Below are 12,384 nucleotides of genomic sequence, written 5' to 3' on the forward strand. Positions count from 1 at the left end.
CATAAATGGAATAATTTTAATTCCTAGGTCAAAGTATAAAACATAGGAATCTGTCTCTTATATTAAAAACCAGGTCTTGGGGGAGCAACTAGGTGGCACAGGATAGAGCACCACCCTGGAATCAGGATGGACCTGAGTTCAAATGCGGCCTCAAACACATAATGACCTAGCTGTGTGATCTTGGGCAAGTCACTTAAACCCCCATTGCCTTAAATAAATGAAATTAGAAAAAAAAAAGTTTTAAAAAAACCTAGTCTTAGGACATGTCACTCTGCCTTATGATGAATGTTCTATCTTTTATAGGATATTTGATGTATATATACATTCAAACCTTATCCTTCTATGGCACCAGCATAAAGAAAATAAGTTGTTTCCTCTTTATAAAAGGTGTTCTCATACCACATTAACACTACAAATAGTAAAAACAAATTTTATTTCTTGACAATAATAATACAGTTAAACAAATAAACAAAACAAACATTCAAAATCAATTTATTTCTCTTTTCCCATCTGAATGTATTTTTCCACTTGGAACCATAACCCATGCCTTTCCATTCTCAAGCAGAATCAACACTTAAAATGAAAAAAAAAATGCATCAAATTCCTATCTTCTTTAGATCATCTAAGTGGAAAAATCTTTTCTTTTCAGGTCAGATAGTAATTTTTTTTAAAATGCCTTGCTTCACCTGCCTAAGCACCTTTCAGTGGCTTAATTCTTAAGAGATCTTTCCACAATCTACTCTTTCAAAAGAAAATGTTTCTCATTACTTCTTAAAATTCACAAGCTGTCAATAGTCTGTCAATTAATTTACATGTCCTATCAACAGTTTATGGATTAATCTATTTAATAATTTGTCACTGTTATAGTTAGTATAAAGGCCCAAATTCTTAAATTATGATCATGTTATGTTCTATATTACAAACAGAATGACAAGTATTCAACCTCAAGATTATTAACTACTCTGTATTACAAGTGTAAAAAGTGGCAACTTTCCCTCAATTAGCTCTAAGCAGTAGAGTTAGTCGTTATATTTATTGCATCTATGAATTACAGATGGAGAGCATTCCTAATTCCTCCTGGCAGATGAAAATAGAAAACTGAAATCAAATAATGTACCAAAATTCATAAATCTAAAGGTGATACTGGTACTTAGGAAACCAATGGCATTCAATTTAAGATTTATCATACCTCACAAGTACAGTATTAAGGTTAATACCTTTCTTTTACATAAGGTACAAACTCCTCAATTCTCATTCAGTACATACAACTAGTATAAATATGTAGTGTGCAGGATATTTCTGCAAAAATAACATATTGAAGGTTGCATGCTACCAATCCAAACTATCTGAACTGGCTTCTAGAAATATGATTTGTCATCTAGGTATATATCACATGAAACATGTGACTATAACCTAAGTAAAGACTGTTTTTATAATAGTCATGGAAATGAATCATTCTGGCAACATCAAAAAGCAAAGGTTTATAAACACTAAACTTTTGTCTGAATCTGATAACATCCTTTAAAGAGTCAAAAAAAAATCACTAAAATTAAGTTGAGACACTCCACTTCCCAAAATAATTTTTAGCTTGATTATGCAAATCAAATGTTCTTATTTTTTACAAATATTAAGAATACTTAAGAAATGCCTCCCATATAAAACTTCTGACTTTTCAATTCAATCACAGAACTTGAATTAACAAAAGTATTATTTAATCATACAGCATGTTTTATGTACTTTTTTAATTTTACAAAAATTCTTTTTAATTGGCTATTTATAATTTCATGCCAGACCCAGGCATGACTGATCTGTCTTTTGGGATATGTAAAGAGTAGGAATTAACAGAGAGAAAAATATACAAGCAAGACATCAAACACTCAACACAATATGTCAAGGAAGTCAGGATTAACATGAGAACTATTTTTACCAAGAAGTTGGCAGTTACTACTGTTGGCAGAACTGAAATACATTGAATTATAGAGTAAGTTCACTGCAAACAACAAAGTGAATTTTGTCCTGAAAGCTTTTTTTCCCTTAAAAAAAGTGTATTATTTCTTATACCTGCACCATGCAACTGGTAAGAAAATAAAGAGAAGTTTTTAGTATTTGCATCTTTTAAACTACCACAGGAAAGGGATATTAAAATTCCCACCCCTCTCTGGCAACCATCGTGGGTAAACAAGGACAATAACAAGGAAATCTATTTCTCTGTACAAGCAGCTGCTGCTTCCTTATTGAAACCTCGGATTGACAAGTCATAGACCACTTCTTCTACTTTTTTCACATCGTACTTCAGGCCATCATAGCGTTTTCTCAGTGAATCATTTTTTAAGTTGAGAAGTCGGAAGCCAGAATCTAGCTCATTGATGAAAGTAGAGATATGAAGAGGTCGGGCATAATCCCCAGCTGTAACACTGTTAACTGACAGACGAGACTGTGCGCAGAAAAAAAAATTACAATACATTATTAAACTGCTACTTTTTAGCACAGCTTATTTTGAAAAACTACCAAAAAAAAAAAGGAATGTCTAGGTATTTCAAATTAAATTCCACCTCCCTCTATATACTGTTAAATAAATATGATTAGTACATATTCTCAATTTAAGTAAACTATTTGAAAATAAAATAATTTCAGCCTTCTTAAGGCTTGCTAGGGTTTATTGTAATTAAACACCAATTAGACTCAAACTGTCTTTCAATAAAATATGCTGAATTATATGTGTACCAAGATTACTGATTAAAACCTCATTTATTTACGGTACAAGGTAAATGAAAATTAATAAAGACCTCACAGATTCAGCTGTTTTCACAAATCTAGTTAGAGATGCATAGCATTAATGAAGTCTTCTAAATAGTTCATAATGAAATAATATATTGGTGTGGCAAAATGATAATCTGAAAACTATCAAGGCCTACCTTTAATATTTTCCAGCTATGTGACCCTGAGCAAATCATAACTTCTCTAAATTTCAGTTTCCCCATCAATACAATGGGAATAAATTTTTATAACCTAACAAAAAATGTAATGCAAACATTGCAAACATTTCAATGGAAACACTGAATTATAAGAGTTATTATTACCACCATGCCAAGTCATATAAAAGCAATGGAAAGATGCTTTTAGGAATCTGGCATTTAAAATGTAATATTGTCTTAAAATAAATCCTCTATTACTACGGCTTACAAAACCATTACTATGATCTTTCTTCTGTAAGAAACCATCCCAGTTAGTTTATACTAACGCCATTCTTTTTTGAACTCCTATCACATTTATAATCCTTACCATATAAGGTACATTTGCTGATATCCTATTTTGCAACAATATTTCATGTTTTTAATCTTTTCCCCATGATCAGTCTATATCTTAAGAAAGGAAACTACATCTTAAGAGTATCTTCTGCATAGTAACACTCATTTGGCACTTATATACTACCATGTGGTTAGCTAACTTTTCATATGTTCATCCAATAGATTATATACTTCTTGGATATAATGATGTATCTCTGAAAACATCTGTATACTGCTTATCAAAATAATCAGCACTCAGTAATTATTCATCGATGGCTATGGAAATGTACATGGTTCCATAAACAGTTGTTGGATGATATAAATATAATAACAATAGTAACTATTCACCGACTTTATTCCTTGATAGCTCAACAAGCAGATTTTTTTTTTAAAAAAGTCAAATTAATGGTCTCTTACCAGTTCACTAGCAAGAATTAGCACTCCAGAGAGATAGTCTTCAATATCCAAATGAAATCCTCTTTCTCGATCTGGTTCAACTAAAAATATCACAGTCAAGTAAGGTTATGCTCTGATTCTAATTTGGTTCCAATATAAAAGCAGATTCAAATTGTCCCTCAAAGGGTACTCATTGACTGGGGAATAGATGAACAAATTAAGACGTGTGAAAACAATGTAGTATTATCATGACGTAAACTATGAGGATTATTTAAAAGAAACCTAGGAAGACTCCTGTGAACTGACAAGAGTGAAGTGAACAGAACCAGAAGACAAACAACTTTGAAAGACTTAAATCTTTTAGATTTAGATTAAACCTAGAGAACAGAAAGATTCTGATCAACACAATTACCCACCAAGATTCCAGAAAACTCATGATGAAACATGTGATGAGCCAAGGTATCATGGACTCAGGGTACAGAATCAGACACAAATTTTTGGACCATGACCAATTAGGGTATTTGCTTTGTTTGACTATGGATATTCACTACAATAGTATTTTGTTTATTTCCCCAATAGAAGAAGGTGGGGAGACAAAATAGAATTTTGTTAATTGAAAAAAATTAAATTTTTAAAAAATGTTCCTCAAATCAGTCATGGATATGACAAATTATTTTAATGTCCTATAATTTTTCACAACCTTATTTACTTTGGGGTTTTTCTCAAGCTGTTAGGTCATGTCCAACTTTTTTTTTCTTCCTCAAAAAAAAAAATACTAAGGTACCCTTCCTTGAATACATTAAAAAGAAAAAGTTATCCTAAATTGTACAGATCATTATTAATTTAATTAAAGAACAAACTTACTGCCAAGTATTTCTGTAACTGCTTCTCGAGTAACAAGTGTTTCTGTTTCCAAATACACAACAAATGCAGCCAGGAAGACCAAGCGTTGCAATACAAACCGCCAATGCTCATGAAATCTGCAATGAAATAAGCACATAAGTTAAAGTTTAAATTGGGTTAATGAAAAATTCAGTTCCCACCTCAAGGTATCTTCTTGCTCAACATTATTTGTATCAAAATTAGAAATGCTTGCAAAATGAATACATGTCTAGGAGTTGGGGGAACTGAGCACTTGTCGGAGTTATCACAGCTCTGCCTTGTAAATTTCCTTATCTGAAAAATGAGTCTGGACTAGATTATCTACAGGTCCCTCACTACTCTAAAATTCTGTGATATTTTTCCGTGGCACAATAGACAAAGAACTGGTCCATGGAGTCAGGAGGACCTGAGTTCACATTCAGTCTCAGAAACTTGACCATGGGCAAATAAATCACTTAATCTCATTGCTTTGCCCAAAAAAAAAAAAAAGAAGTTAATGGAGAATGAAACAGCTTAATTCTAAAATTTTGATTAAATGTCACCAGACCCTGGAACAAAAATAACAATCTTTGAGATAAGAATAAAATCTAATATTTTATTTCTTAAAAACTTTCAGCTTCAAATATAGTATGCCCAAAGTCCCATTTAACACTTACCTGAGTCCTCAGCACAATGTCTACAAAATTTGGGGGTATTAGCTTACTAATAACGTCAATGAGACATATTCTTCTACTTTGATTTTCAACAATACACATTAATTTTCTCACAAACCTGTAGTACTGTTCAGCAGGGAACTTGGTCTTCAGAGACGTTAGCTGTGTTTTTACTGTGTCAAAATGTTCTCGAGCTTTCAGACATTTCTTTGGAACTGATCGTAAAAAGATGATCAAAATTAAGAAATGAAGGCAAGACTGAATATCACATAAGGTTCTAGCCTAATATTGTCTCCATATGTAAAGTACCTGGAAACAAAGCAACATATTTTTTGCTTCAGAACCATTGAAATAGACATTTCTGCTTCCTTAACTGAGTCTGAAAATGATAACCTTGACTGACTTTCAAAGAGACAGTGACTAACCAATTTAGAAATATACATGGGAAAACCACAAAGTTCAAGTCCAGATTTAAAAAAAAAGATGACATGAGACTTAAGAAAAAGATTTGATGAAGAGACAAAAATTTTCCTCAGAAGGATGCAAACTGCCCTTTGATAATATTTTTCATATTCTTAGTGAGCTCTTAGGAACTAAAACTGCCTTTGGTTCTCATGTGATTACTGCTATCTTTTTTTCACGTTATATTGGGTCTGGTTGGCCAACCCCTCTCCTTCAATGAGCCAGTGGTTACCAAATACAAAACAAGTGGTGGCAAATACAAGAAAAATTATCAATTTAATGAAACTATATGGGTTCATGCTATGTATGATGATTTTCAGTTTGACTAAGACACAAATTTGCTTCTAATTTGTGGAACTGATCACAAAATCCTTGAATTAGAAGCATTATTTATTATTTAAAATTTATAAATGCAACTTGTATTACATTCAACTAGAAATACTATAAAATGAACCAAATTACAACCCTCCTCAAATGTCCCTGTCATACTTTTAATGAATTTCATCAATGGCATTTTAAATTATATGATATATTATTTAAATTATGTGATAATTATACAATAAAATTATATGATAAGGGGGGAGGCTAGGTGGCACAGTAGACACAGCACAGGCCCTGGAGTACTAATCCGGCCTCATACACTTAATTACCTAGCTATGTGACCTTGGGCAAGTCACTTAATCCTAACATATTTTAAAAATGTTTTCAAATTATATGATAATAATATTGAAAGTAATTTAAAGATGCAAACCAATCTTAGCATTCAGTGAATCTAAAAATAAATAGCTGCTAAACAATTCCAATTCATAAACATCATTAAAAGCAAAATGTATATTTAAAATGGAAAATACAAGGCCTTACATGTGTACAATGAGTGAACTTCAATCACTGACTAGAAATGCATATGCTGTATAAATGATGGCCTCTATAATATCAATATCAAAACAAATATAAACTCACTGTCCTGAAATCCAGCACCTTGATGAACCCCTTGAAGAAGAGTTAAAATTTCTCTGGCTGTCTGCTCTAAACTCTGCACAACTTTCCGGATTTCCTGGGGGAGGAGATGGAAAGAATAAATTATGAATTAAATTCACTATAAACTCATAAGTTTTTCACTTCCCACTCAAAAATGCACTAAAAATACATCCTACCTAATTAACTCTCAAGTGAAAAAAAAATCAAACAATTCAAGCCATTATCACTTATTCCCACAGATCAAATTCAAAGCTCAAGGACCAATTTTTTTTTAAAAATTGCACTTTCCTGCATTTTTTTATTCACAGCAATCACCAAAACACACAGAACCAGAACTTTAATAATTCTGCTACTACCAAAAAGTAGCAATTTAGAAAGTAAAATTAAATCGGGCTGGAAGGGGAAGAGCTTTAGAGAGAAAAACATGGTTCCACTGACTAAAATCTGAGAATACTAAACAATACTAAATGTTTCTGTAAATCCTTATCACTGATGTACTGTTGTCATATCTTTAAATCTCCTCGGATCTGGACTATTTAACATGACTGGGAATCAAACTGGGCTTTAGCCCTTTCTTTGCCACCACCCCACATACACACACACACCCAAATTGAACCCGAGGAGCAGAACAAAGAGCAATGGCTTCGGAGTCACAGAATGCAGGACTGAATGCTGGCTGTCTTTCCTAATAATGCCACAGCCCCTTTCTGGGCCTCAATTTACTCGTCTGTAAAATAATTAGACCGGGTTATACTAAATGTATCCTCTTCCAGCCTTAAGCCCAGGACCACGGCCACGATGCTGCCGGTGCAAGCTGAAGGTTCCGCTCCGGAACTAAATCTCTCACTACTTCCTGGAGAAGGTGCAAAACCGCTATCAGCACAAAGGAACGACAAGGGGCGGGCTGGCGGCAGCCCGGGCCTGCGGGCGGCTGGGAGAAGCTCGCGGGACAAAGATCTAACGGAGGCTGGGGAGCTGGGGGCCCCGGAGTCGGGAAGAGGAAGGAGCGGCGGGGGAGGGGGAGCTGGTGCTGGTGCTGGCCCCGGGGAAAGCCTCGCCTCTCGGATGTCCTGCTCGGCAGCCAGGAATCCCTGCAGTTCGATGAAGATCTCGCTCACAGACATGCTGCAGGAGGCGGCGGGCGGGACTGGTCCCGGGAAGGCCGAGAGAAGGCTTGTTTCTAAGGCAACTACGGAAAAGCCGCCGCTCCAACTCCCGCTCTTCCCACCCACGAGTCCGCCGTCGCGGCCGTCGCAGGGGTCCTCGTGGATCCTTCGGCGCGCCAGGCCCGGCTCGGGGCTGCCCCCCGAACTGCCTGACGTCCGTGGCTCTTCTCCCGGCTCAGAAAGCGAGGCTCGCCGGCCGCTAGGGCCTGGGCCACGTCCGTGACCTCTTTCCGAAAGAGACGGTGGGGATGCCCAGCGACAGCAGAGATGGGAGCTGCTGTCCGAGAATTTTGGAACAGGCACCAGCTGGGCATCCTCAAGCGCGAAGGCGCCGCCCCCAGCCCAAGCACGTGGCCTCGTGTTGGGGCGGGGAGGAGCGGCTGCATTGAGGCGCGCAGGAAAGTGGGGTACGGGAGCCGTCCCTGCCACGGCGTGGGCTCCTCGTTCTTGTTGTGGGCGGGGGCCGGTGTGTTCCGCCGTAGTGAACGTCGCGACTCTAGGCTGTGGGAAACTTCCATTCGAATGAAAAGTTTTTTGAGGGACTTCCAAGTTGATAGCTAATTTTTATGTTTCTAGTTTGTCATTTTAATAATAGTCAGGAAAAACACCAGAGGAAAGAACCGTATCCAAGTTAACAGGTATCTGTTAAGCTCTCAGGAGCTTGGGCGTGTTGCTCTAACACCTGAAAAGTAAAGGAAGACCGCGCCAGACTGAGAGCCGGCCCTCAGGTGGGGGAGACCGGGCCGGATGGAGCCAGCCCCAGGAGAGAGGCCACGGCCCGTAGTAAGACTTAGTGCGTGTCGTGGAAGGGGCCGACACGTCGTCCAGTACGTTCTGTTCTAAACCAAAGTATAAATACCAATGCACAGTGAAAACAGTTTTATTTCAAAAATCACAAAAAAGTCTTCCTAACTCCACTCCAAATTTCTCGATGAAGCTTCAAAGTTTCTAGGCTATAAGAATCACTAATAGTGAGCTTTCAGGATTATCACAAACTCTGAATTAAGAGGCACCTAATTAGTGATGTTTAGTGTATTTGAGCATTCGGGATGAAAGACCGGGGAAAGGTAAAAGGTGAGTGATGGACAAATTTTAAGCCTCCAAATTGAGGAAATAATGCCCTCTTTAAAAAAAAAACTACAGTGAACGCTGTTTTGTGTAATGTTGAGTTTGTCCTTGAACTTCCCTGGATCTGAATTTCCACAACTGTAACATGAAGGAGATGTTGTTGACCTCGGGTCTCTTCAGTTCTAAATTGTTTTGGAAGAAATATCCCATTCTAAGTAGGAGTGGTGTATAACGTCTGACAATATTTAGACAATAGAAAATTTATACAGGTAAGAAAAACTTCGATTTTATTAATTATTATTAAGCACAAATTCATATCTCAAGACAAAAAATCTGAACAACTGCTAGGATTCTAAAAAGGTCTCAACAAAATTATGTCAGACAATTCATAAACATAAAATATAATACATTCCTCTTATACCATAAAAGTTAAGAAAAAATAGATTTGTAGTCCTATACTTCTTTCAATTTTATAAAAGTTAAAAACACCTTAAAAGTCATAATCACCTAAGATATCTACTTAAACTGCAAATCTATAGGTAAAATAAGTCAGTTACAAATTAAACTTCATTTGAAGGACTAAATAGGGGAGAGATATATTGCCAAGGAATTAGGGACAGTGAGATTCTTCTTAATATTAAGTCTTTATGTAAATTTCCAGATCCATAGGACATAGGGACAGGTTTTGAAGAGGTGATGGATTTTTCAGTTGAACAAAAATTGCATAAGGAATAGCCCTGAGACCCAAACAATAAAAATTAATAAAAAAAAAAATCAATTCCCCTTTAAAAACCTATGATCCCCTGGGGCAGCTAGGTGGCGCAGTGGATAAAGCACCGGCCCTGGAGTCAGGAATACCTGGCTTCAAATCTGGTCTCGGACACTTAATAATTATGTAGCTGTGTGGCCTTGGGCAAGCCACTTAACCCCATTTTCCTTGCAAAAATCTAAAAGTAAATAAATAAATGATCCTAGATGGTGCAGTGGATAGAGCAGACACTTAATAATTACCTAGCTGTGTGGCCTTGGGCAAGCCATTTAACCCAATTTGCCTTGCAAAAACCTAAAAAAAAAAAAAAAAAAAAAAGATTGAATACCCTTTTCAGAAGGTTGCTTTTGCTTACTAAAGGGTTACCAGGGATTGGCTAATCTTTTTCTAAATTTTTCTCAATCTTTATTGATAAAATTACTCAGTACACATTTCAAATAAATATACATTTAAAACTTCTGGATTACAAAAAAATGCATAATGTGATGAAAACTTATTACACAAAATGAAACTGCAAAACTCCAAAATTAAACCTCAAAAAACACATGATAGTCAAGATATAAATTAAATCACCAACTTTATTTACAAAAATACTCATCAAGAATTTTTTTTAATATTAGCTTCCTCAAGATTGCTACATTCTAAATTTTAACAGTGCAGCTTGTTTTATTTCCTTAAATTGGGATAAATAGGATAAAACCAAATCTGCCATCAAGTACTGCTTCTTAAAATAAAACAAGAGTTACCAAACAATTTTGAGGAAAAATATTTTTTAATTGGAAATCTTAAAGCCTCTGGAATAGTTCTATTTTAAACAACACCATTGGCTGATCTTCCAACCAGCAAAGCTTCCAGGTCTAGTAGCTCCCATTGTCCCTTCAATTGCCTTCATCCAAAGATCAGTAACAATGGGACATACTCCAAATTAGCAACTTTGTTTAGGGAACCTTTTCATAGTTCTCAGTGTCTGTTGGGATAACTCCCCTTTATATAAGCTATTATCAATTTATTTAGGAAAATTCCTAAACAAACCTTTTACATTAAAAAAATGTTTTTAAAAAAATGTTTAAAGATTCTTAGGGGGGAAAAATCTTCAAGGTTTAGGTCAGAAGTTACCTCCTATTGAAAAGTCTTTCTTGAACCCCTCATAGTTAAACCCTCTCCTCAAAAATCTTGGACTTAACTGTTTTTAAGTTGAATCCTCTGGAAGAGTTTACACTGCAGTCCTTGGGAGCATAGGTTGTTTTTTGTTTTTGAGATTTTCTTGTAGCTAACAGTATCTTTCATGAAGGAGAAGCTTAGTATGTGTCTATTAAATTGAATATTAACATTGCCTATCTTGCCAATATGACACTCAGATTTGACATTGCATTCTCTTGTTATTTGACCAACCATACCCTTTTCCAATCACATATTTTTCTTGACAATGTATTTTATACCATTTCTTATGAATAATCTGCCCTTGGTCATATTTTGAAGCCTATTTAAACATCCCAAGTTTCTCCCAGAGAAAATTAAAATTTTGATTTTTCAAATATTGAAGTATTCCATGATCCATATATATGGCATGACAAAAGAAACTTGTTTTAAAATACAGGTTTTTTGAGTTGCAGAATAGCCTGACATTAAAAATGTCCTGTGCAGTGCTTGCCCAATGCAATCCAATCATCTGTCTTCTTTGTATTCACTCCTGAGTCAGCTCATTGGACATCTAAAGTGTCTTTCCCAAGATATATGTACTGATGGAATAATTTCATGGGCTGCCCATCAATCCTCCTGATAATCCAGAGAATAGACATTCTTCATTTATTATTATTTTCTGTGTGGATTTTTAGGTCAGCCTATTTTGAATGGTCATGCATTTCACTGAGAAGGCTTTATACCATTCAGAGACTTGATGCAGTGAAATGCTATCTGTGAACAGGAGCATGTAGAGTCGAACTACCTATAAGGCATAGATCAGTTTTTTTTAATCAAAATAATTTTCATTATTAATTACAGGTAGAATTTTATTGCAATCACAGAGAGACTAACAAATGAAATATCACTAAGTGAAGAATAGAAGGTCTTCACCACTGCAGTGGAAACTAAAGACCAAATAAAATAACTAATTTGCCCAAGATCAGTCATTTAAGCAGCAGAGCAGTGAATTGAACCCAGATCTTCTAAATCTAAAAATCAACATTATATTCCCTAAAACAACAGTTTTTAAAGTGGGGTTTACAGACAACTAGAGTCAATCAATAATCATTTATTAAGCACTTATTATGTACTAGGTAGGTACTGTGCTAAATGTTTAGGGATACAAAAAGACATTTCCTACCCCTAAGGTGGAGTCTGTGGGCCCCAAAAATGTCCAATCTCTAAGAAAAACCACTGTATTTTAACTCAACTATTTAGTAGTAAAGGGTCATGGCCCACTTTAACAAATGGGACCTCATAGCTTCCTCATGAACCCCTGTCTCCAGGGTCTTAATTTTTATAGTATTTGATACCCAGAAATTACTGATTTGTGTCTTTAATTTATTTTTTAATTATTTATTTTTGTAAAGATGATATTTTTATACATTGCTAAAATATTCTTGTAAAATGTAATACCCCTCCCCCCAAAAATATAGACCCTGATGAGCAATAAAGTAAAAGAGGAAAAAATTATAATTAAAATTTAAAAAATAATAATAGGGGAAGCTAGGTGGCACAGTGGACAGAGCACCGGCCCTGGC

General features: G+C 35.6%; 1 protein-coding gene across 1 annotated transcript; it reads right to left on the reverse strand.

The window, feature by feature from the left end:
- Nucleotides 1-416: 416 nt before the first annotated feature.
- TSN (translin) lies at nt 417-7,928 on the reverse strand. The gene is made up of 6 exons (XM_074214962.1): nt 7,717-7,928; nt 6,641-6,734; nt 5,337-5,433; nt 4,548-4,663; nt 3,705-3,784; nt 417-2,434 (listed from the first exon to the last, which is right to left on the reverse strand). The coding sequence occupies exons 1-6, from the start codon at nt 7,780-7,782 to the stop codon at nt 2,201-2,203; spliced, it is 687 nt and encodes a 228-aa protein (XP_074071063.1). The 5' UTR covers nt 7,783-7,928; the 3' UTR covers nt 417-2,200.
- Between the last annotated feature and the right edge of the window lie 4,456 nt (nt 7,929-12,384).

This window comes from Macrotis lagotis, chromosome 1 (assembly GCF_037893015.1).
Source record: "Macrotis lagotis isolate mMagLag1 chromosome 1, bilby.v1.9.chrom.fasta, whole genome shotgun sequence".
In the NCBI taxonomy this organism is placed as follows: domain Eukaryota; kingdom Metazoa; phylum Chordata; class Mammalia; order Peramelemorphia; family Peramelidae; genus Macrotis; species Macrotis lagotis.

Bases quoted from the DNA above. Each gene is read 5' to 3' on its own strand.
- TSN (XM_074214962.1), bottom strand. From the start codon at position 7,782: ATGTCTGTGAGCGAGATCTTCATCGAACTGCAGGGATTCCTGGCTGCC. The intron at 3,785-4,547 runs GTAAGTTTGTTC...TGATATTTTTAG, and splicing joins AGTTACAGAAATACTTGGCA to TTGAACCAGATCGAGAAAGA. The intron at 2,435-3,704 runs GTAAGAGACCAT...TTCTGCGCACAG, and splicing joins TAATTCTTGCTAGTGAACTG to TCTCGTCTGTCAGTTAACAG.